Below are 26,132 nucleotides of genomic sequence, written 5' to 3' on the forward strand. Positions count from 1 at the left end.
ATTAATTAATTTTAAGCTATTTAGGAAGCCAATAGGACCTATCACTAGTGAGCTTGGATTTGAAATGTTCTGTTATTTAATTAATATAAAAAAATAAATCGAATTTTTTTTTTATAAAAAACCGACTGATAACAGTCCGATCTATTTTTGGGTTGTAACGGTCCAAACTCGGTACCGAATTAGTCCTGCTAGTGTTGATTGTCTATTAGCAATATTTAATTTTTGGAATGTCATTGATATAGATATTTTGTTTGTTAAAAAATCAAAAGTAAATGCTGCGTTTTTGATAATCAACGAATAATGTTAGCAAAAGACGGCAAAGTTTTATTTACAGAGCACTCTCAACGGAAGTTGAAGTAAAATTAGCCCCTTTTTTGTCTACAAATATTGTGTTAGTGGTGTTTGGGTGTGCACTTCCAGCAAATTTTATCAGAGTGGACTAAAGAAACTTATTTTGTGCTGTTTTTGATGAAAAAGTCTAAATTTTGTGAAATTTTTAGCCGGAATTTGACAAAAAAATCAATGAAAATAGCCGACAATGTATTTTGTCTTTAAAAGTAAAATCAACGACATTTTCATGAAAAAGTTCATTAAATTTTCCGAAAAATTCCGAAAAATGTGAATGAAATCAACGGAATTCACTCTATTTTCTCGAAAGTGTAAACCTCGATATCTCCCTGTCAAAAACGAAAATCAAAAAAATCTTTTTAATTCCATATTCTACGCTGGACAATCTTTCTAAAGATAACAGTCTCAACTCTCTACAATGAATATATCGATCGGCTAAAATTGACTGAACAAAAAAAAAACCCAGTTGAGTATATAGTTCCTCCCCCCCCCCCCTCAAGAGGGGTCGGAACAATGATGTTTGCAATATTTCATATTTTTCAAATTTTAATATGTTTTTGTATCCCTAAGTGTTTGCCTCCAGTAAATAAGGATTTTTTGTTACTGAAAAGTGAACTAAAAAATCAGAATCTTCATGTCTATAAAATGTCACCTTGAAATTTTTAGTATCCGTACAAATATTGTTTGAGAGACCATATACCAATTATCATTGTTGTTTTGGTAAGATCTAATGAATTCTTTTTCGGCCGCCTATGGCTTCAAAAAATTGAAAGAAGTGGTACATTATTGTGATAGGACTAAACAGAAACTATATACGATCTCTCAGTTTTAAGTGGGTAAGTGGGGGAAAATGTCTCGTTCCTTGTCCCCAAAACCTTGACAATTTTACCGATTTTGATCACAATTGAGAAGGTTCCCATCATGTTCTCATCTTCTCGGTATAAAATTAGGAGTTTTAGGCGATTACGTTATCATAATAGAGAACTGGCATCGTTACGTTTGGATCCATTGTAATTCTAAGCGTTACAGCTGCAAAAATTAACCGATGTATTTGCTCAAAGTTATTTAGATGAAGCACTGCCGATCAATTGTTTTCGACTCTTCGCTTTTTTTGATTGCGACTCTTCGCTCAGAACAAAGAGTCGCAATCAAAGAAGGTTTTATTTGACCAAGGTCTGAGTCAACTCCTTTTTTCAAGCACAGATCAAGCCCTCAAATTCATTAAATAAAAATTGAGATAGTCATTGCGCGTTGTCCTACTTCTTATCAAACCAATTCATAGCCCCCAATGTTATCATCGTAGCTTTTCAACCCTTTATCAATTCAGCTAAAAAATTTTAACCCAAAACTTCTTTTCCATAACCGTTCCTTTTGAAAATTATTCAAAATAGAAATTAAGGTATAGAAAATTATATTCAAGGCAAACTGTACCAACTATATAAGGAACTAAAAGGGGGTGAAACGATGGAGAGGTGAAACAATCGGGGTAAATGATATGAGGTGAAAATAATAGGGTTAAAAAAGGGGACATCTAAACGCCCAAATGATAAAAGCAGATCATTATCGCAAACAAGTGAATTTGAAAACAAATAAAATAACGAAAAAACAACTCTCATGACTGCCAACTGTTAAAAAAAAGACCATGAGCATATCAATCAATTTGAAACTTTTGTGTTTCCTTCTAACTTTTTGTAGAGTATTTTCACATATTTTGTTTACTTTATTTACTTGTGAGTATAAGTTCTCAACCAGCATACACTTTCGAATGCGATCGGGCGGAATAGAATTTATGTTCAATTTGAAAAAATTTTAGAACAGAAGGCACTCTGAAAAAACAGCTAATGTTGAAAAATTAAAGCCAAAACTAAAAGTGATTTTTTTTGTTCGTCCATTACAATATGAACCTCCAGTTACATTATCAATTAGCAAATCAATATGTAAAAATATTAGACATTAGATTTGGGGTGCAAGTAATATAAACATACTAAACAGGGGAGGCACATTGGGAAAAGATCCCACATTCAATTTTCAATTGCATCGATTGTTGTTCGGAACCACCTTAGTGAGGGGGTGAGGGGGGACTATATACTCGAATGAACAGTTTGATCCAGTGTGTTGACTGAAAGTGTCTTTTTTCATCAAAACTGGCACAAAATAAGCTTCTTTGGTTCACGTTGAACAAATTTTCCGGATTAATACACCTAAAAACTGTTGTCACAAGGGTGAAAATTTAACTCTAAAGAGGGCTAGTTTTAGTTGCGCTTCGCTTCAGAGTGCTCATTTAATTTGATTTATATAAGTCAATAAATCAAATTAAATGAGCACTCTGAAGCGAAGCGCAACTAAAACTAGCCCTCTTTAGAGTTAAATTTTCACCCTTGTGACAACAGTTTTTAGGTGTATTAATCCGGAAAATTATCTAAATCCAAAAAGATAATTTTGATTTATTTAATTTTGATTTATTGACTTAACTGAAAATTATCTAAATCCAAAAAGTTCCCAACAATTATTTGTTCATAATCGACGAACAGACATAGCTTTGATCTAATCGTTGATTTTTGAAGTCGAATTGCAGTCAGTCTCTTTCTGTTTTAAAAAATTTTCGCAAAGTTTTTGGTTTTTTTATATTAATTACTGAACAGAAAAATTCAAATCAAGGCCTACTAATGACAGATTGAAATGAATTTCAAGGAAACCTATCTAGTTTTTTTGGTCAAAATCTTATATTCGTTTCAATTTTAAAACCATTTATTTCTCAAATAATCATTTATTGGCCTTTTTGAGTTTCCCATTTTTTCTTTTCTTTATGTCAACTTGCAGCTTAGATTTAGCTAAAACAGATTGCGTCGTCTTTCCAAAGGATTTAAGTTTGACAAATTTTGCGCTTTTAAGTTTTAAGTTCTGGTTTTTCTGCTTGAACAATACGAGTTTTCACAAAAATTTCATATGTTTGAACATTTTGCCAATTTTGAGGTTTTTCTTGTAGTGGTTCAGATGAAACAGTATTGGTGTATGAAAAGTAGTTGCAATTGACCGTTTCGTTTTTAAATTGAAATGATTATTGTTTCAACGACTCCGACACCGTCATCTAGCGGAATTCAATGGAATTCTTCTGTCTTTATTTGACGCTTTTTGGTCGATAAGAACGATCCAAGATAATAACAGGTTTTAGTGACCTCCTATGGTTTATCAAAGGAATTTTTTATACTAATTTGAGTTGACACCTGAAGTTTTTTTTATGACCATGAAATCAGCTGTTTTGAAAAAAATATAGACTTATTTTTTCCCTTAGCAATTTGATCTTCTGTTTTGTCTACTGGTTACCTGTTATCAAAACTTACAGGTAGCTTAGGACATCACTGGTATTGTAGAGGGGTAAACTTGAAAATAATTCATTTTTATTGCTGCATTGCTTGGCTTCTTAACGTCTTCGACTTAATTTTTGGCTTGTTTTTTGTTTTTCGTTCTTTTGTAGACTATTGGCATGTTTTTGATAATAAAGACTTCAATGGCCTTCAATCTTATTATTAAGTTCAGTTGTCAGCCAATGATGTTTTTGTTTTTGAATTCATATGTATTCGAAAAAAAACAAATGTTTCTTCTTTATTTTTATACTCCCTTTTTGAGCTTTTTTGCTTTTTGTTACTTATTCCCAATGTTCAGAAGTCAAATATTACAAAATTGGTGTTCAAAGACGGCGCAATTGAATCTTACTTTACGGACTAGATCATGGTTTTAAGGACTTCGAGAATGTTTTCTCGAAAAGTTTAATAGAGGCCTACATTAAGACATAAAAACAGGTCTTAATGTCTTCACATGGATGTATGAATGAACCTACATTTACTCACACACGTAAATTGATATCCAATTATTTTCTTTGTTTGAGATTGTTTTTTACAAGAAATATTTGCTTGTTACAATTTTTCCGTTTATTTTTTTTACACTTGTGACGGAATCCTATTACGGAATGGTCCCATTTTTCTTCTAGTGAAATATTTTGTTTAATTGCTTTTCTATTCGAAGCTATTTTGACTTTATTGTTTAAGTTTCGTTTTTTTTCTCCCAAAAATATACATCGAACTTTGAATGAATATAATTTTTATTTTGTTATTTTATCAATTTGTCTGTCTTGTCTCAAAGTCCTAATAATGAAAGGTCTAGTCGGTCCTCCAATTGACTGTATTTACTTTAATATGTGATTTGAGTTGCAAGCAGTTTTTTATTCATCCACCAACTTTTTTTGAATAATATATGAACTTTTGAAATTTTTCCAACCATTCCTCATTTCGAAGACAATTAAGCCAAACATGTAGATGAGCAAACATTATGTGCATAAACACACATTACTGTACCTCTTTGTTGTATGTATTGACCCTTGATTTTTCCTATCACGATCTCCACTCAATACAAATTTTCGTTTATAATTAATAAAAAATTGGCACGGCGGATGCTGCTTAGTTTACAGGAACTATTTTTTTGTAAATTTCAGACAGTTTCTGGAACCCGCTGGAAAAGAGGGACTCCAACTCTCAGGCATTACATATATGGTAAAAGATATATCGCTATTTATGAGCTCAAAATTGGAAACCATGTTAAATATTGTAACAAACGTTTGTTACAGTGTATTTTGTCTTACTCTTTTTTTTGGATTCATTCAATCAAAAATATTGAGGTTAAAGAAATGTAAGTTGTGAACTAAGATAGCAATTCTCTCAATTTTTTAATCTTTTCCAGTATCTCAAAGTCCTGTGAAGATGTAAGATCATAATTTTGCGAGGAATTGTTTGACGTAAACGAAAAATATCACTGGTCTTGAGGACCAGTTGATGCATCTAAACATCTAACAGCACGAAAGTTATACCAAACGTGTCCTCTTATAAAATTTTCAGATTTTAAGTGATTTTCACCGGTGACAATGGTATTGGAAACTTTTAAAATAAGAAATCAAGTTCAAGGTTGACGAAGATCTTGTGAATTTTGTTCATCAATATTGTTGGTCAGCAAAATTGTTCGTCAGTTTTGCACTGAATTTTGTGAATAACAACGTAACATTTGAAACAGTTTGGTTCTGTCTTTTGATGGAACAATGGGTGGTTTAATGAGAAAGACCTGAAAAAGCTACCTACTTGAGCAAAATGAATTTTGAAGGTCAGCAAAACTCGCAAGTATCTCTTTTGTTGACGTAAAAGTGAATGGGCGTGTAAATATGAGATTGATGCTATTCTAAAAGTGGGCGTTGCTATGGAGAAAGGAGGGCTTAAGTTGATAGAAACAATTACTGCGCTGTAAGTCTTTGTAAGTAGCTACATAGTGCAATTACAACACACTCAAATGGGTGGTGGGGTAGTAGGGCTTTGCCATACATTCTCTCTCGAGGGTGCTTTTTCTCTGCAAGTAGCCTATGTTTGTGGGACTCAGTATGTTTTTGTATTTTAAAATCAATCAGGGGCGTTGCACATCTGGGGTCAGTCTAGACAATAATCAAATACCCTTTGTCCGCAAGCAACGCACGCGCAGCTTATTTGGTCGCTCAAAAGTACCGGAAGCTAATTTTCCATTCTGTTCAGCGGTCAATTTTACTTTCAACAACAGAGAAAAATAAAACAATTGTTTAATCAGATAACAATCGTCTTGTCGTTAATTGATTTCCGGTGCAGCTGAATAAGCTGCTCATTTTGGTTATTGGTCATTCCTGACCCCTGCCATGTAATATTTCTCCTTTATTTTCGTACATTTTGGGCACAAGTTTTTTCTCGTTCTTGGAGCATAAAAGTCATCCAGTATTTTTTTCCTTCCAACATCCAAAACCAAAATTGTATTTATTGTTAACTTTTTTTACAAAATCTGGCGCTATCTAAACGAGTTCTTGCATGCCTTACCCATGTTGAGGTGTACTTTAATGATCAGACAACTTAAAAAGCACAGGGGGAGGGGTGAAGTGCTGGGTTTTTAATGCATGTTGTTCACAAAGACCCATTGGCTAAAAGTAGAGTTGAGGTGTGCCGTAAGTTGGCATAACAATCATAGTCCTGAATAATAAAAAGTGAACAAAAGTTTCCCAAATATGGAATTGCCTATAATAAAAATTCTACTTATAGACTTGAAATTTGGTAACCAGTTTATATTTATTGACCCCTGGGATATTGAGAATCTATTTAAATGCAAAGTAGATTTGCAGGGATAAGCACGCTCCATGCTCAAAAGTTTGCAATTTCTTTTGGCCAGACACTTTTAAGGAAAAGCAATCATACAAAGTGTCCTCAAAGTCAAATTTGTTATTTAATTAAAATTCTTGTTCTTCCTATTTTCCCCTATTCAGATTGCAGCGAGCTATCTTAGAAGACCATCATAATCAGGCATCAGCAAAAATTTGTAAATTTTGACTCGAAACGACTTTTTGCATCAAAAAATCATATCTTTATAACGACATCGTTACAAATTATCATCACCACAATGGTCAATAATTATTTTATGGGGACAAGGATATTTTTGTGAGCCAAATTATTTGCTTTCAATTTTTAGACCTTGGATATTCTTTGAGGTGAAAACAAGAACTGTATCCTACAAAGCTAAAAAACATTGGTTAAAAATAAGAAAAGCCTGAAATATTACAAAATACTAAAGAACGACATGTTCTTCAATGAATTTCTGAATTCATGGGAAAAGGATTTTTTGACACTTAATGTAACTGAAATGTTTCATGGATTTCAAGAGCAATAATTTCTCTTGATACACATAGAAATCTGTGAACATAAAGAACTGATCAAATTGGACGGCCAAAATTTGTTTTAATCTGTCGTTGCATATTTTTTAACAGAAATTTCGAAATGCAGAAGCTAGAGATCCGCTTTTTTGGAAAGAAAGTGAAACTCAATTTTTCCCCAAGATTTGTTTTTCAAAAACGGAGGTACCAACGAATCCGATCAGAGCCAATCAAAATAACCTTTAAAATTTCTTTGCAAAGAAGAAAAAATACAAAGTGAAACCGATAACGGAAGCAATCATCAAGACCAAACAAATATTCCTAACTTCAATCAAGACCAAAATTTCCGAAAGCGTCAATTAATGATTTTATTGATCGCTGATTGTAATTGTTAGGGTGATTATTTAAAAAACGTAGCAACTCCATCAATCTTTGTATTTTCAGAAAACAAAAGAAGAATTTACGTGACTAACTCTATTGATATGTCGATAAATAATTGCCAAAAAATATACTTTATTCTAAATTTAATTTTGTCGTGGCGCTATCATCATCTTATTGACCTATTAGTCAGATGTCATAAGTCACATTTTCCCACCTATAGAAATCTGATTCTAATATCCACTGACCTCCAACTGATGAACCCGATTGTACCACGGCCATATTTGGTTCTCATGAAATGTTGTAAAAACAGAAAATCATAAATCACGTCCGGGATTCGAAACTTAAATTTTTTCGCTTGTCAAGCATTTAAAATATTTTCAGTTAATCAAAATTTGATCTGTATTTTTTTGCCTAGATAAGTACTAAAAATACCAGCTGAATTCTTAATGTTTTCCAAACCATTTTAAGATAAAATTCGACTAAATGAATTTTTTTCACCCTCTTTGAAGACCACAACACTTCGTTTGAATTGGCATCGAATCATCAAAAATTGGGCTCAATTAGTGCGTATTTATACAAAATCCTCTCGGAAATCTTACTCCAAACAGTTCCGTAGCAGCGATGATTCCTAATTAATTGGATGGATTGTTTGGATTTTGATATCTGATATAATTTTGCAAGAACTGCAAAATATTGCTTAATAGAAAAATTTTAGGTTAACAATGTTTAATAAAAAAGCATAGAAAAGTGAAAATCAAAACCAACCAAATTAAAATAATATGCGCTAAACGAAAGTTTCAATAAAACCATTCAATGTTTTGTTTCGTAAATACAAGACCAGTCAAAATTAGCAGAGCAAAAACAATATCTTGTGAGTATAAAATCCTCTGAGTACATAATTTGGGTAGCAACAGCAACAGATTTTGAGTCGAATGATTTTTTTTAAAAGATTAATTGTCAAAGTATATCAAAGAAAAATAGGCGAGATTTGCAAACTGTGTGAAAATTAAAATTTTGAGAATATTGGCTGATCTGATCTTATTGATAAACAATTGACAGTCAATTTTCATTAAAAACTTTTTTGAAAGGTAGGCTCTTATTGTGAATAGTTTCCGAAAGATGCACTTGCTTACAAATTTGCCATCATTGGTCAAAACTGAAACTGAACAACGATCTACAATGAAATTTGCCCGCATTGTCAAATAGCATAGAAATGAAAAAAAAACTAAAACAGCAATTGTCTTTTAATTAGTTTTTGAATTTTTGAACATAGAAATTAATTTGTACATATACAAACTAAACTAAGCGTGTAGTCTCGTAGCATTTGAATTTTGGGGGGCTCATTTTGCACTAAAAAGTGCAATTCGAGTTAATGCGAAAATCTATATTTGACAAATATTTGTTGCGATATATTGGACAGAAAACCCAGATTTGTGCCAAATATAGTCAAGCACAGAGATTACATTAAACAATCAATACTCAGGTATTTACGTTGTTTCAGTCCAGGAATTCACAACCCCAGTTTCAAATTGCCCGCAGTTACTTAGTAAAGAGGGAAAAGATTAATTTCAGTCAGATGACACAAAAGTGCACTGACGTCTGATATATTTAAAGCCTAACTAAATTTATCTGGTGAAGCGAATCAATTAAAACGCTTTCGCCTCTTGTAACAAGACAAATTGAGCGGAAATTTGGGGGAGAGAGCGCGCATAAAATCAATTTGTGGCCCCCACAAAAAGGAAGACATAACTGTATCGCGTATCTTTTCCTTTTGCCATCAATTAAATTTTACTGTTTTTCCGGATTTTCTGATCTTATTACCCCGCAAAGTTGGGCCAAGCGGGGCGGCATTTCCGTTTGCCTCATTTCGAACCCCTACCCCCCAGAAAAGAGGGAATTGAATCGAGTTGCAATCAGCGCTTTGCCATAGCTTGCTCACTTTTGCTTTATAGTACTTTCAAAGGGTGTGCCGGTATTTTGTGAAACAAATCCCGTGCCGGGGTAATCTGGTTGAAATTCCAATGTGGTGGACCGGCCTCTATTCTATCATTCTTATTCATCATCGCCTCCTTTTTAGCATTCATCAAAGAGTTTCTTATTTGACCCGCGGAGGGAGTAAACACCTTACCTTTTTTAGAAATAGCCCAAATAATCGGATCCGGTCTCTCGTTATCTTTGAATTCTTCGCTGGTTTGTTTGTTGGCTCCAAAAATGGGAATTTAATTTATTTTCAATTTCTTTATTGAGTTACTTGCTGCGTTTCATTTTAGTCCGTTCCTTATTTTTCCAGCAAAGCTGCTTGTTGAAAGCCTATCGCTTAAAATTTTACCATGTTGCCCTTCAAAGTTTTGATCAATTTGATCAATGTTTTTCAATTCAAATTTTCACACATTCAACACATTAATTAATTTTTGCACCAATATTTCTCCTTCAAATTTCAGTGTTAGAGAGTTAATGAGTTAATCAGTTATGAATGTTTTTTAGTATTTGATTGGCTGATGACAATTTTCTTAATTGCATTCAAGTTCCAAAAACAATTTGTTCCAATTATATTCTGTTGATTTTTAGTCTTCGGCAAACATCATACAAGGTATGTGAAGCCGGTTCATTATTTGAGATATTTCAGCAATACCCGGTTAAACTTTCATACTTTCATATCCAAGTGGGTTGCTCATCATACAAAATTCTTAGCAGTCATACTAGGTCATGTACGATTCTTAGTGATCATACTATGTCATATATAATGCTCTTGGTAGCTATACAAGGATCATATAGGATTTCTTGGAAACCATACAGGGATCACACAAAAAATTTTAAAGCCTAAAAACTGTATAATTTTCTTTTTCTATCGAAGTTGAAAAATTTCTGGGAAATCATGCAATGTAATATATGACCCATAAAACATTGACTGGTGCCAAAGATTAGTCAAGGGATTAGGAGTAAAATGTAGTCAAGGGACATAATAAATTAAAATATTGCATTTGCAATCCACATTTGATTCTTTGTGTGCACTAAAAGAATAACTTTGAAATTTGAACATATTCACAAAATGAATTCGAGGTAATATGCAACAATTTTTATTATTGTTACTTATGAATGAGCGTTTATAGGTGTTAACTGGCTTAAGAGAATATCAAAACTCCAGTTATCGGTTTGGACTTACTCTTTTATTTAGTGCCCAGCTTTGCAAATGGTATTGTACACTAGGGTCTTTTGGCGGATCACAGAGTGATGCCGGGGAATCACATAGGTGAAGCCTTACCGAATAAAATTTTAAGAAACAGTAATGGTAAAAAGATTTATGAAAAAAGGATGTATGGTTTTTGGTAATCATACCAGGCTCATATATGATTTCTTGGTAATCATACAAGGATCAGGTGTGATTTATTAGTAGTCGTACAATTATCGTACTAGGAAATACGTTATGATTTGTATGACATCAAATCTGATCACTGAAAGACTACTAAGAAGTAGCGAACCGGGCAATATCAACCCATGTTTCTGATAATGTGTTCTCTATGCTGTACAATTTCTTAGCAAAATTTGCCTGGTTGAAAAAAGTTGCCTGCTGCTGGCAATTAGCAGACAATTAGCAAAAAAAATCGTCCGCTGAATAAATCAGTTGACAAATTATTAAGATATGCCATTCTCGAATAGCTTATATTGCGATCAAATTAAATTGACCAGAAACTATACAAAAGGTCTTGAAATCGTTTACGAGTCAAAAATATGTTACATAATAAACTGTTTTCATAAATTAGTATCAAAAAAACCAAATTAGATGCTGGTTATTGTGCTTACAAATGTTTCAAAATTCATTTACAGTTGTTTTGTACCAACATCAGAAGCCTGGATTGTTCGATGAAATTAGTGTAATAATCTGCCTATTTTTGTTACAGTACTTTTTCATTGAATATTTTCAAATAGTATTTTTTATAGATCTTTGAGAATGAATGAAGAGAATGATTATTTTGAGAATGAATGAAAAACGTTTTTGCAGATAAGCCTATTTCTGGTAATTTTTAGTCAAGAAGTTTTCATATGACCACGGATAAAAATTATTTCTTAAAACCAATTTAGTATTTTATCGCTTTGTTCTAAATTGATTTTTTTTTCGAAAATCAAAGTTCGCTATAATTGACTAGACAGGAATGTTTTCCTGAGCGCTTGCACTCAAATATAAACAGTAGAACAACTGGAGACACTATTAAGTTTTGGGAGAATGTTCATTTGTGGTCCAAGAGAAATTCACAGTAAAATTCTGATACCAATTAATGAGCTTCAAAATTTTTACTCAATTTTGTTCAAGCCTCGATAAAATGGACTGTTAGTAGCAGTTTTGAAAACGTTTACCAAAATTGGGAACAGTGGGTTAAAAATAGATATGAGGGTTTCAATCCTTCAAATATTTGTTGCATTTTACAAAGATTTATGTACTTTTTTCTGCGTTTCTATCAAAAGAATTTTTTTTAGTTTATCGTTTTTGGGAAAGGCAAACAGTTGAATAACTGATATCACTGCATATACCACTAATGGTTAAATAGTTTCAAATGCTTATTTAGGCGTTTGGCCGACACTGTTTTATAAAATCACAGCCATATTTTAGTCGATTAAGCAAATTAATTGAAACAAACTAAGACAGTTTTAGGACCATTGAGGGATAATATATTACACTTTCTGAGCACCATCACACATCGTCAAAAATAACTGAAGCAGAACATGCACACAAAATGCCTCCCAATTACGGTTTATTTGTTTTTGTTTCGAAGAAAGCTATCTTAAATGCTAAAACAGCGGCAACTAACTTGCACTGTTTCGGTTAATTTTTTTTCAAAACAATAAAATTAATAAAAAAGATTGATGTGAAGCCATGTAATTTCATGGCCTATGTCCCTTTTAGTGTATTAAATTTTAGCGTGAGATTTTTTGAATTCCCTAATGCGACAGAAACAAGCAAATTCTCCAACTCTAAAGAACAAAAGCGTTTTCCACATCCTGATATTTTAATGAAATTAAATTGCGAACGATTAAAAAACAGAGCTGGCATTAGTTATCAACCAAATAACTACATTTTTTTGCGCTTATAAACGGAGCTATTTCACATTCCATCAATTTGTGGTTGGTTTTGAGATTCTGAAGTAAACTCCGTCTTAAGTTTTTTAGATAAATATTTTTTTCCTTGGTGACATGTTCCTTCATTTTGTTTTTTCCATTCATCCTTTCATCATACTTCATCATGCTGCGGAAGCTTCCTTTGAAAAATGAGAGAAGTTGTGAAACCATCTATCAGTGAATTAGCTTCACTAATTGCAAAAACATTTTAAAGGAGCGGGTAGCATTGAATGGCCAATGTTAAAAAGTGGAGTAAATGTACTCGATTATGTCACGTGTTTTTACTACCCATATTTTAAGAAGAGTTGTCAACGTGTGCAGAATTTAATTAATCTGACCGAAATAAGCTCTAATTAGCTTCAAAACTGGATATATGTATACTTACTTCTCATAGTGCGTGTTCTGGAGCGATCGTAAAAACTAGGGAGAAAAAAGTAACCAATTTCCACGCCTAAGTAACTTTTTTGCGCACAATAAGTAACTCAATTATACGCCATAATTTCTCACCGTTACAGTATCTAATTACCAAAATAAAAGACAAACTAATTGACGATTATTTTTAGAAATGTTGCTCTCGATACTGATGGCGGATTCAGAAGACAATACGCGGTTTTACAATTAATCATACAAGAACATTTAACTCTTTGAATTTGGTCTCAATGAATTACTAAAAAATTATAACAATAAATTTCAGGCTAATTAAATGCTCAAAATGAGGGATTAGGTTATGTTTATCTACAAATGCTTTTTTACAAATTTTAAGCCTTTTGCGAGATATAAGTAGCTTATTCCCACATTTTGCGCATTTAGACTCCCTCCATCGTTGAAAATGGTTTCTGCAACGTAAAAAATAGGACCAAATCTTGTCAGTTGTTTCCACAAAACAAAATTTAAAGCTTTTTTGGACATCGGCACAATAATGAGTGAGCTTTATTCCTCAGAAGTCAAAATACTGCAAGAAATAAAAACTTTTTTCTTGCAATAATTTTTGTGTTTCTTATTTTATAAGAAACGCTAGAAACAGTTGGCATTTGTCGAGCAGTTTGCACTTTAAGTTTGTGCTGTTTTTTCATTTCTCTCTCGGCTCAATACTTATGGTATTATTGATTTGAAATTGAAAAACTGTTGCAAAGAGTTGAAAATAAAAATAACTATTATTAGCTGCATCACGTTAAAAATTGTTATCAGCAGAGCTGATCATCTGAAAAATTCTGTTCAACTCCATACATTTTCACTTTTTGCATATGCACCTAATAATTCACGAATTTTTTTTTCTCACAAGTTGCAGAGGACTTTCATATTCCTAAAAGTGGAAAATTGCACTGAAAAAATTGCGATATTGATTTTCCAATGCAAAATTCATATTCGTATTAAGTAAACTTTAAAGTTTAGTTTCAACGAAAACTAACCTCAATGAATTTGCCTTCTATTAAAAAAAATAATATTTTTAAAAAATAAAATGGCGCTTGATTTTTTTCTACTAAAAACAACAATCTGCAATTAGTGAGACAGTAGCTTTGCAGTTTTTTTGGTTTTCGATTGGCATTTCCCCCTTTTCGTAATTATTAGATTGAATTTTATCTGCTCTTAAGACATATTAGATTTTCTAAAAGTATTCAGTTTTTAAACTAATTTCCGCAATCTATAAATGTTTCGCACTATAAATAGTAGAAAACAACCAAGGGCTGCTAATGAGTGTTCTCTCAAAATTGTGCAATTTATTTTTTGAATTTTAATTTTATACTTTTTGCTAACCCTAAAAAGGCAGCCTCCCTCAGTTATGTTTTTAAAATTTTGATACTGTTTTTGTGTGGGATTTGTATGATTTGCACATTTGTTCTTTTGATAGATTTGATATTTGAATACTTTAAGAATTTAATTTGTTATCCTCATCGACACTAGGATTCATATTTACGATTTTGTAAGCAATAGGGATTTTTGCTGAGACACAACAAAGTTTGCCGCCTTTTTTGAAAAGGAAGGAAAAAATGGTTATTGTGCTAAAATACAATTTACTGGAAGACCAACAATCCGGAAAAGCTTTTTGTTGCAAGACTTAAAGTGGTTTACATGAAAAATACAAAACATTTCATTTCCTACCGTTTATGTTTACCGCTAAAAACTCTTTGAAACCTTCACGTAATCAGATTCAAAACAAATGGTTAGATGGAAAGAACTGCAAAAAAAACCGTAGCTACGTGAACAAAGCTATGTACAAAATTTGAAATGACAACCAAAATGAAGAAAGTTTTGTGGTTTTTTTGCACACACGGGCAGAACTCGTGACATTTTGCATTCGGAAAAAATATTTAAAAAGATTTTTTGGGTGAACAGCTGGTTTTGAGAACATTTGCGAACAGAAAAAACTATATACAGATATCTTTTTTCTTTCATCATTTCTAATTAAACTGCAAAAAGACCTAATTATTTCTGATGATCTCGTGTAACTATATAGATTAAGCGTCCTTCTGATTTCAAATTATTTCGAATTTTTAGTGTAAAATCAAATGAACTAATAACCATAACGTTTGTAAAGAATTTTTGTCCCAATGTTAAGCTGAATACGTTTCTTAGCGTATTCAAAGTGATACTAGGTATTTTGAATGATATCAATTAACATGTAAACTTTCCTTTTGGTTATATTTGTGGTAGAATCTCCATATTTGAATTGAAAGAAAGTCTCTTTTTTTAATTATGACAAGATGGCTTGTGCGAGCCTCTGCGTAGAACAGTATGTTCCAACATAGCTTTGAAGGTTACAAAACAGCCCTTATTTTTTCTCAGGGAAACCACTAACTGTATGAACCAGAAAATGCCGTCTTTTTTGGCAGACAAAACGAAAACTCCTTAGCACATTTTAGAAAGCTGAGTAAGCACTCTGAAAAACAAAGACAAAGACAAACCATACACACACACCATACACATTACACACACAAAGAAAACAACAAAAATACAAACCTTAAAACAAAACGGACATTTTAAAAAAACGTCATTGGCAATTGATCATTAATCAGGGTTTGTCAAGTTCAGTTAGATCTTCCTTGTTTTTTTTCCAAATAACTAGGTGTGGACGGGTTGAGGCAATTGTATCGGTAATTGTAAATTTGGCACTAAACTTCGAAATGAAACTCGAATTATATTTTGTCAACTTTGATGTCCCATGAGAATAAAAAAGTGAGACCAGCAAAATTTTAAAACAGAATTTGTGTTTTGAACAAACTTAAAGACGCAATTGGTAACAAATTATTTATATTTTATTTTTTTTCCATTTTTAGTGATATCCGACAGTTTTTGCAATCTGCCTCTATTTTTGTCTATTATTTGAAGGAACTAATTCTCTCAGATTAACTCTATTTTTCTCTCTATATCACCCACATTAATCAGGCACAAGACACACACGCAATCACATCAATACACCCTCACAATTTCACATATATTCATGTTTTTAAATTTTTTGGCCCCTGAATTTTTTACATGGTTCACTTTGTTCATTCAGGTGTTGTTTGTTTTATCTAGCAAACTACGTGTAGAGCCAATTTTACTAGTAAGAGTAAGTTTGACACAAAATCTGAAGTGAATTTGAAATTTTGTCCTAAAATATTGTCGTTTTCCATTTCTCTTGAGCATAATGGGCCAATTCAATTTTATCTAAATCTCAAGGCTAATTTACCAGCTATTTTTTGCCTTTACTTGCGTCTAACATCCAAAGAATCTTATTCTCTCTGTCTAATACTCTCTTTTTGTTGCTCTTACACACAGACCAACAACATACACACACTCACGCAGACGCACACAAAAGCAAAAACATAAATAAAGACCTCGAACCAAAAAAAAATATATTTTTTTTACTTTTCTTTTCGGCGACTGATTTAAGCCCAGTTTCGCGTTGGTGATTTCTCTTTTGCTTGTTTTATCCGGAAAAATAGGTGTGGATTTTAGGCAATTGTCCCGGTAATTGTAGAACTGACACTAAGAGCTGAAATGACCATTCTCGAAATTTTTAATAAAAACTTGTATTTTTGGACGTTTCATGAGCATATTCGGCCAAATCATTTTTGTGTTCAAAATCTCAGAGATACTTTACAACCTATAATGAACAGACACAGAAAATAATGAATAGAAAAAAAACCACATCTTGTATTTGATGTTTCGTAATTTTTTCCAATTTTTAAGATTTTTGACACTTTCTTTTCACTACATCTACTTGTGTCCAAAAATCAAAGAAGCTAAATCAAATTAAATCTCTCTTTCAATCTCCAACTCTCCTTCTTACACAAATCTCACACACATTAAACACACACACTACACACAACCATTCACATCCATACACTCACACAAGCACAATTTTTTCAATTTTTCATGGCAACTGCTTTCTAACCATTATCTGAATCAATGCTTTCCATCCAGTTCGTATTTTCTGAAAAACTAAGTGCGAAATCCTTACGGCTTTTATATCGGTAATTGTAAAACTGGCACTAAAATTTGAATTGAAGTTTTGTTGAAACTTTTTATCTAATTTTTTTTCGTCATTTTTGATCGTTATTTTTTAAAAATGTCGCGGATGTGTTAACAGTTAAATTTGTTTATTACAAAATTTGTTTGGAACATATTTAATAAAATTTTTCTTAGCAAATTTTATGTAATCCTCTAATTTTTAAGATTTCTCACAGCTTTTGCACTCTGCCTCTTTTTGTGCCTAACACATAACCAAAAGTTAACGTTTCTCTCTAAAAACTATTGTTTAGTAGTATTAAAAAATTTAGTTATCAGTAAAATTTTAGTTTGCTCTTTTTCACTTTTCGGAGTATTTTCAAATAAGTAGGATTTTTTTAAATTGTTTTGTGAACCGAAAAAGAAAAGAGGTTGTTTTTCATCTCTCAAAAACTCCTGTTTTTCCTCTCTGTTTTTGATGTGAAAATTTTCATAGTCAATAAACATATTATTGTTTTCGCGTTACAGAAATGCCCACAGCGAAATGTAAAATTTTTTCTTCCAGTTTTCAAAAAAAATATGAAAAATTGTATTAAGCTCTTCAACCTGGCCATCAATAAACCAACTATCAAATTGCTCTGTATTGCATGATACTAGTGAAATTTTATGTCGAACGATCTGCTCTGACTAAGTAAGGAATAGAAATAAAAAAGAAAAGACTTCCTTTTTTACTTTTAAAATATAATTTTGGTTGATTTCATGTTCATTCCATGAAACCGGTTTTTTTTTGACGTCGTCACGGTTTTCAAAGAACTGCAATGTGTAGTTCTGATGAAACAACAATTTATTGCAAAAACAGCTTTAGAATATCGAAAATAGGAAATATTTGTGCTTTTAGCTTTAATTTTTCAAAAATGGATTTTGGCTACTTTGATAGCTCTAAAGTGCCTAAATCTTCGGTATTCGCAAAAAATATGTTTGATACAGAGAAATATTGGCTGTTAAAATAGTTTTTAATCAACAGAAAACGAAAAACAAGATTTTTTCTCTAAAAAACAAAACATTTTTTTCAAAATTTTTGGTCAAATACTTAAAATCGTTAATTTCTTTAGGCTTGCGACTGTAAAAAATTACTCGTGACAGTCAAAACTCTTTTAACCCAACTTGTTTTACTACAAATTTCTGAGTTCAGTTTGGTATTAAGTTTTAACCCCCCCCCCCCCCCCCCCAGAGCGACGGGTTTTTTCCTTTTCGATTTTTCTTTCAATTTTAAAGAGTTCGGCCTTTTTTTTTAAATCGAAACTAGATCCTGATGGCTACAAAATGGTGTTTTCCTTTTTCTCTACAACTTGGAAACAAAAAGTGAATATTTGACCGAAGAAAAAAGTCAGCCTCGCATATATATCTTCTCCCATTTTGAAAAAAATTTTGGTACAATTACTAAAACTTTCCATTGTTTGATATCATTGGGCTAAGTCAACCTGCCCCCAAAAAACCTTCCAATGTACTACCAATTAAATCCCATCTACAATAGAAGCTCAGTCGGAATGTGGAATCATTGGAGCCAAAAAATCGCAGATATATGCAATGAATTCAACCAAAGTTGGAGTAAAACGCGCTTGTAATTGGAACAAGGGATGTTAGCGTGCGACGCATCAGCAGACGACAATGGCAACAAAGGCTCTATTGACATCAGAGACAATAACACGACTACACAACACAATCAGGAATGAGAAACACGCACAACATACACACACAGCACACACACACACACACACAAAACAACATAAAAAACAGTTTTTTTTTTACAAAACTACGCTGGCACCGTCAAACTTGATGTTTAAATCGAACAGAACACTATTTTGTTTCTTGTTAATCTAGACGCAAAGTTATTACCAGCAAATAATGCAATTTTTCTTCGGTAGGATATAAAAAAAAACTACTTTAGTTGTTGCTTTAATCCAACCTAAATTTGAGTCATTTTCGTTAGTTATCCAATAATTTATTCTATTATTTAAGGTAAAAACTGCTAATTTATTCACGGCTTCTCCATTATCTAAGGGTGAACGTTCTTACCGGTTATTCTGATCACGCCTCAGAGCGCAAAAGTTTGATTAGTCACAACAAACGGACGGAGAATTTGAAGACGAGTTATTTTCTAGTATCATTTAGTACAACATTAACTTCGATAACATTGAATAATTAGACTTCTTGTAGAAAATAAACTATTTGAGCTCTAATCCTACGTATCACTTGGATACTTTCACCCTGCATTGGACTAACAATAAATGCTGTTAGCCTTAATGGATCTGTTGGAGTATAGTGCTGATAATTTTTGACCTCCTCGCCTTGATTTTATTGTTCCAACCCTCCATTTAATGGGGTTAGTGACTTTATAGCAACTTTACCTTTCTATACTGCCAATTTCACTCGATCCATATAATTTGCGGAGAACAACTTTTGGTACCATTGAAAAGCACGTGAAAGTTTGAATCGATTGCAAAAAAGTCCTCTACAATTTCAAGATATCTCAAAGGAACAGGTTTTTTATGAGTTTTCTCTTTTCTTGCCTATTCATGGAATCCGTTTGTTGAAATTCGTTACAAAAAAACGTTATAAATTTTATTCTGCCCGTATTTGGTGTGTATTCTCCTGATAATTATGATAGGGGACCTTTATTCGGTTTCGATTAAAAAACAGAAAACTTCAGAATTTCAGTCAATTCTACTTTAATTCTTCTGCTATAAAAAAGCAAGTCATTGTTTGAAAACGTATGTTATCTACTAGTCTTTTAACCAAAATTTGTTATTTTCGGTTAATTTATTTCCAATACAAGAATTTTAACCTCAATTTTAGCAGCTATCACTTGCTGTTCATCCAAAATATAAAAGTGAGCGGCTGTTTCATTATTCGAAAATCCTGCAAAATCAACACTTATCTTTAATATGAAAACTTTTAGTTTTTGATTATGACATCACAAGAAAACTCACTTTAACAAAAATGGAAACAGAGACTGCAGGAAAAAATGCACTATTTTTTTCGTTGATCAGGTGTTAAAACGGATAATGTTATCAAACATCGAAAAACTGTTGTAGGAATGACATAAATGATTTTACAAGGATACCATCCTCTCATCCGTGAGGTGTTCGAATTAATTTCTGAAAAACTAATATCACAAAAAGGAATGTCAAAAGTGATTTTTATCTTTAACAAGTGACTGTTTTAAAGTGACATTTGCCATTGAAGGCTGTATTTCGCTGATAATCAGTTGAGTTTTTGATTTGCAAGACATCATTGATTCTCAAGTTTTTGTTCCGACCCCCCTTTTAGTGGGGAGGGAGGAACTATATACTCAAATGGGTTTTTTTGTTCAGACAATTTCGTGTTTTACAGGGAGTTATCGAGGTTTAAAATTTTATGAGTACTCGACAGTTTTATTCACGTTTTCAATAACTTTTGCTAAAATTGGCGCAATTATGCTAATATTATTTATAATATGTTAAAATTTTTAACTGTAGAGTGCTATTGTTACCACAGCAATAACGGTGGTGATAGAAGAGCATTGCTTAATTGTTTGATTGGAGTCTCTTTGGCTCAAAATTTTGATAAAATTTTCAAACTTCAGGCTTTTTTCTTCAAAAATTGCAAAAAAATATGCTTTTTTGGTCCAATTTGTTTTAGTTTGCCAAAAATGGAGACCTAAAAACGCTGAACCAATCACTTGAAACTCTAAAAAAGAGCCAGATGAACTCGGCGTCCTATAAAATTCTTTTGGAAATAAAATATTGCCATTTTTTACAAATTTAACAAATTGCAGAATTGTTTTTTTTAGTGTTCGAAATTTTCCACTCAATAATTGGTCTAATTTGCAAACTTTTGCAACACTTGAGCAGTTTCTTGTGCGCGCGGCAAAATCAGGGATAGGTTTGATATTGTCATGGATTCTTACAATCAGAAATTTTTTGATTTTTATTTTGGTGCCCTATTTTCTCAAAATATTTTGCTTTTGTTTTTTATGTTAATTACTGACAATTTTTTAATGCACAGCATCATTAATGGCAGCATCCTTTACGTAAAATTGAGGCCGAATGTAGACATAGTTTGTTTTTAGAGAAAATAATGGTTTTTACTGCTTTAAAGACAATTTTTAGTAAACTTCAACTGAATTCATGTCTTTTGCCTTCATTTTTTATTATTTTTGCTGTCTGATTACTAACTCTGACCATTCCAAGACACGAATGGCGTCTTCACGAAGTGTAGGTAAACCTCTTATGTGCATTCGGTGGTTACCTTTTGTCTCTTGTGTCAATGAACAAATTTGTTTTCAGGAAATTTCAGTCGTTTTTGAAATTGTAAATTTTTTATAATATTTCTGTCAACTTTTGAATTGATCTCATTAAACACGAGTCAAACTTTCTTTCCTATTGAACGCCAAATAAATATATAAGTTTATGGCGGATTGTTTTACAAGGACGTTTTTTTTTGTTTTGGTACAAGTTATCATACAAGACTTTTTGACTTTAGTGCTTAATTGCCCATTTTTGCTGTTTTTTGTTTCTCTGATAAATTCTCATTTGACTTAACAATCTAAATGGAAAACCCGTTACACAATTTGTAACTAAACAGATTTATTGTTTTCATAACATATGTTTTTAAGTGCGGCCACACCGTTCTCTTGCAGTTTTTCGTAGAATTTTTTTTGGCATGTTTCTGTTGTTAATTTTTGTTGTCGTATTCCAACTTTTGGGTAAGTAAATTTCTTAGTGGACAACTTTGGATACAGGAATGAATTTAGTAACTGATTTCGGCATATAGCTAAAAGTTTTTTGACTTTTAAATTAAAATTTTTCAAAAAAATAAAAGTATTCTTCAACTTATCCCAATTTTGTGTTGGTTTGCGTTTTTTTTCGCATTTTATAATGTCTCATTTTCGCAATTAGCTTCATTATTGAGAGATCTCCTATTGTTCTTTTGAACGAAACAAAGTTTTTTCTGTTGATTAAGCGTTTTGACTGATGTCGTCAGGATTTAGACAATTTGTTTTAAAAGAATTTAGTGAAAATTAAATACTTTTCAATTTTTGTGGTTCTTTTTGCTGTCATTTTGAAATAATCGTTTTACAAAAAGACTTTATGACGCTCAAAAAAGACGAAAATGAAGAGTTACTTCTCTTGCGCAAATGAAGATTTTCTTCTCTCGTCATTATATTTTTAAATTCAATGGCTTCAACACTGTGCTTTCGTAAAGTTGTTTGTGAAGTTTTTTTTGATAGGCTATTATTTAATAAAATTTTGAAGGTCTGATTACTTAGTCCCACTAAGAACAAGCGCAATTAGTTTTCGAAGAGGTTGCAAGATAAACTGTCCGCTCATTTAGTCGAAATCTTACGTCTGCTATGAATTTTGAAAACTTTGTTTGTTTAAATAAAGACAATGCATTTCTGAGATTTGCCAATCTAGTTTCTGTGAATTTAGCTCTATATCTGCAGCTCTATAGACAAGTCACATACCTTATCCATTGATCTAAAATTCGCTTTTTATAACGGTTTTATTCTCTTCAAATGGCCTTTGTTCTTGGTACAATCAGTTTTCAAAAAATATTCGCGAATTTTGCATAATCCTTCATTTTTCTAGATTTTTCTATATTTTCGTTTTCTTTTTACAGTATCACAATATATATTGGGTGGTTCTTTAGTCAATTGAAATAAAAAACGAAATCAAAAATTTTTAATGTTTTCAGTGGACAGCTTTATGTTTAATTGGCTGGACATCTTTTTCGTGCAAATTTTTTCGTGGAAATTTCCTGCCTCTATTTGTCGTTCTTTTTGTAGTCGTATTATACATCCTGGATAATAACAAAAAGTCTCAGTTGCTCTCTATGGATGTATAAAATATTCTCGCAATGGTTTCATTTGATGCATAATGTTTCCACTCAGCTCGACATTAATATATAGGCTTTTTGTTCAATTTTGTATTTGCAGTTTTTGCAATCTAATATAAAATAAAAGAATGGAACTTCAAACTGCATGTGAGGACGCTCATTAACAATTCTCCTTGTTGATTCTTCTGTTGTGCTGTTTGTAAAAAAAAATTAAACAGATTTTTAACAGATTTATAAAATTTTATAGCTCCTTAGAAGCACATCAGTTTTTTGATAGCATGAAAAATGAAACCACCTCACACAATATGTCAGACTCCGGCGAAGGCTCGGATCTATCCAGACACTGCTCATCTTTTTTAATACTTCAAGTTCCTTCTCTTTGTTTACTGTAGACTGAATTCTGAGGACAGGCGTCTAGTATTACACCTTCAAGTTGATCAAGAACAATACTTATAATTTCCTAAAATTTTCATCTGCCTCTTTTTTGGTTAGGTGCAATGTGCTGGATCACTGATGCCTAACACACCTTGTTCACAGAGTCCTTAAGTTACAAGTTGTCTAGCCTAAATATCTTCAAATATTCCGGTGCTGAGTATTCTATCCATTGAAAATCTCCATTTTTGTCACCATTTTAAATTGAATTTATATGCTTATTACTATTTTTCTCCATGTTTTTTTCAGATAAATCCTACAAAATTGGTTGCTAATGAAATTAGAGATGTTTTATACAGTTCCAACATCTCTAAAGATATTGGCAAAAATTAATCTCCTAATTCTCTCTAAAAACATTGGGGATAAACTGTTCGAAATGCGATTTGGAGGACTGATTTCACAGCGCAAACTTTTTAATGGCGTCCATTTCACAGCACGTGGAGTAGTTCCCTTTGAGAATCGTACAAAATCTTTGCAGCCAATTTTTGCGTCTGTTTTAATGAAGCACTGTCACTTTTAAGTAAAGACATTCCCACACAATTTATTGATAATTTGTCTTGGCTCAAATTTGCGGACGGATATTGAAAAATTTTCCAACTAATGCTTTGTTCCATTAAAGACAAATCGCTGCTGGAATAATATTGTCTTGGATGAACTAATCTTTTTTCTCTCATGCATGACATCTTTTTTATTTCGTGACAACTTAACGGTTGCAATTGCGCGTTAAGCTTGAATCAAATCTCTTTTATCTTTCCCCTCAACGATTTTGTGAAAATTTTTGAACCGCGCCTTCCCGTCTTTGCAAGCTTAGCCAATCATATGATGGATTAATTGCTTATTTTCCGCACTTTTAAAGGTATTCAATTATCATAAAAGCAAGTGAATTCTATATGCGTAGCTAAATGACTATAGGCTTGGTGATCGATGAGCCAAAAAGCAAATATTTGGTCAGAACGATGAGTGAAAATAGGAAATTTGTTCACGGCTAAGGGCGGGGGACAAATTTTGAGACAGCACGGAGGGAGGGATAACGGTTTTCAATTTTCCTGTTGAAGAGTTTCTGAAAACAATTCAAGTTTTTCTAGATTCTCTGAATCAAGACATTTTTAAATTAATTTTGGAGCGACATTGTAAATGTGTCAGCGTTAAGAGAACTAATTGTGATCTAATTTTTACGACATGAATTAAAATGTTTAAGTTCATGATAGTTAGATAAAACCATAACCATAAGCTAAACTGTCACTTGAACATAACATACCTCTTGACAGGTTGCCATGATTTAATTGCACGTGGGCGGAGCTAAGAAGAGGTGAAATTTATAGCTTCTAAAATGCCTCCGAAATTCCCAATGCTGTGTAATCTATCTTTTATTCAACACCTATGTGCTTTTATCCCTCCGTTGACGAAAAAGCCCTTCATTTCAATTTTGAACCAATTTGCAACCCAGACATATTTTTTCAACGCAGTCTGTTCATTATTCTTTCCATTACATACGACCCTGACTATATAATCTTTTTTTGCAAATTTTTGTACATAATTGTATGACTTACAAGCGGAGCTAGGAGTCAAAATTGAAAGTTAACTAAAGATTTCCCGTCTATTTTCTCCACGATTAGATTCTGTGCTTATTACTTTCTGTTACCCTCCGTTCTTTGTTCACGGGCTGGGTTCAATTTCAACTCTGCGACATTCAGGTAATGTGATTGTGACAGATCAGAGAGCTACTAATGCTTTTTGAATTTTAATTTATTCCATCAGCTAGCATTCGGTTCATTGCAAAACTTCATTTTCAGTTTTTGACAGTTTTTACCATTTTTGTTTGTAATTGTTAGCGTTAAATTTCATTAATTAGCTTAATTTTATACTACCCGTGGCTTCCATGAAAAAAATTTATGCCATTTATAGCCTCAGTTGGTTTGCTGGTTGTGTAGAGTGTAAGTGACATTATTTCACGTTTAAATACAACAGCGTGCAAAAAAAACGCCTATTGGCATAAAGAGCAAAACTTTTCCTGACTTATGCAAATATTTGCCAAAAGCGCCATCAAATATTCGAACTTGGAGTCTTCACGTTAGTTTTTGTGATTTTATTTCCTTTAATTACTTTTTGGCCGAAGGTCTGGACAGCACAAAGCTGAAATCGTCTTTACAGTATTATGAGTGTGCAAACTTTCTCTATTGCTTGAAGCCTCCCTAGTCTGGACCTGGACTTTTGAAAAGACTGCTCGACCAAGAGCTATGAAAAGAAACTTGCTAGACTTTATTAATAACATGGACTTTTTCTCGACCCAAACTTTCTCACTCTGGACATTTACTCAACCGAAAAAATTAAGCTCGACCAAACTTGGTCCCTGGAGTTTTCCTCGATCACAACTTTTGAGGAGTAAAATTTGCGTCTAGCAGAAGTCAATTCACAAGTCAAAAAAAACTCTTTTCATGAATTTATTTTTACCAGGTCGAATTTAATGTCAAATCATGGGTGAGTTTTTTTTCATGAGTCTGCATTTTCCCTCAAAACTTTTACGTGCATTTCTTGCTCAAAATTGCTTATTGTGTAGTCAACATGTATGCTCCTTCACCTTTGCTACTCTGAAGAACCATCAGTGTGTCAAAAATATGCGTTTTTTTTAATTATGATAATTCACAACTTTGCAAAAGAAAATAACAGAATTACGCCACGCTTTCATCAGGGCTAATGGGAAGAAGGTCATTACATTTAAACTCAATCAACTAATGGGTCAATATAATCCTGCTACGATAACTGCTTTATCTTAAGAAGACCTTTGACAGTTTTCCAACTTAATTTTAAGTCAGACTGCTGTTGTGCAATGCTGTTTAGTCTTGCT

At 32.4% G+C, this 26,132-nt stretch overlaps 1 protein-coding gene across 8 annotated transcripts in view; it reads left to right on the forward strand.

Moving 5' to 3' along the window:
* Positions 1-26,132, forward strand: part of LOC142358743 (somatostatin receptor type 5-like) — a 93,704-nt gene that overhangs the window by 46,207 nt on the left and 21,365 nt on the right. Inside the window, exon 1 of one of the 8 annotated variants that reach the window (XM_075410298.1) lies at positions 8,534-10,022. The exons of 4 other annotated variants lie outside the window; for them this stretch is intronic. Coding sequence is in view for 1 of the 4 variants with exons in the window: in XM_075410294.1 (XP_075266409.1) it covers positions 19,749-19,865 (117 nt within the window). In the remaining 3 variants the exon portion in view is untranslated. Of the gene's footprint in view, positions 1-8,533; positions 10,023-18,306; positions 19,359-19,426; positions 19,866-24,314; positions 24,982-26,132 lie in introns of those variants that run through there. 3 more of the 8 variants (XM_075410302.1, XM_075410294.1, XM_075410300.1) reach the window with 3 other exon arrangements.

Source organism: Convolutriloba macropyga, chromosome 2 (genome assembly GCF_964194025.1).
Source record: "Convolutriloba macropyga chromosome 2, txConMacr16.3, whole genome shotgun sequence".
In the NCBI taxonomy this organism is placed as follows: domain Eukaryota; kingdom Metazoa; phylum Xenacoelomorpha; order Acoela; family Convolutidae; genus Convolutriloba; species Convolutriloba macropyga.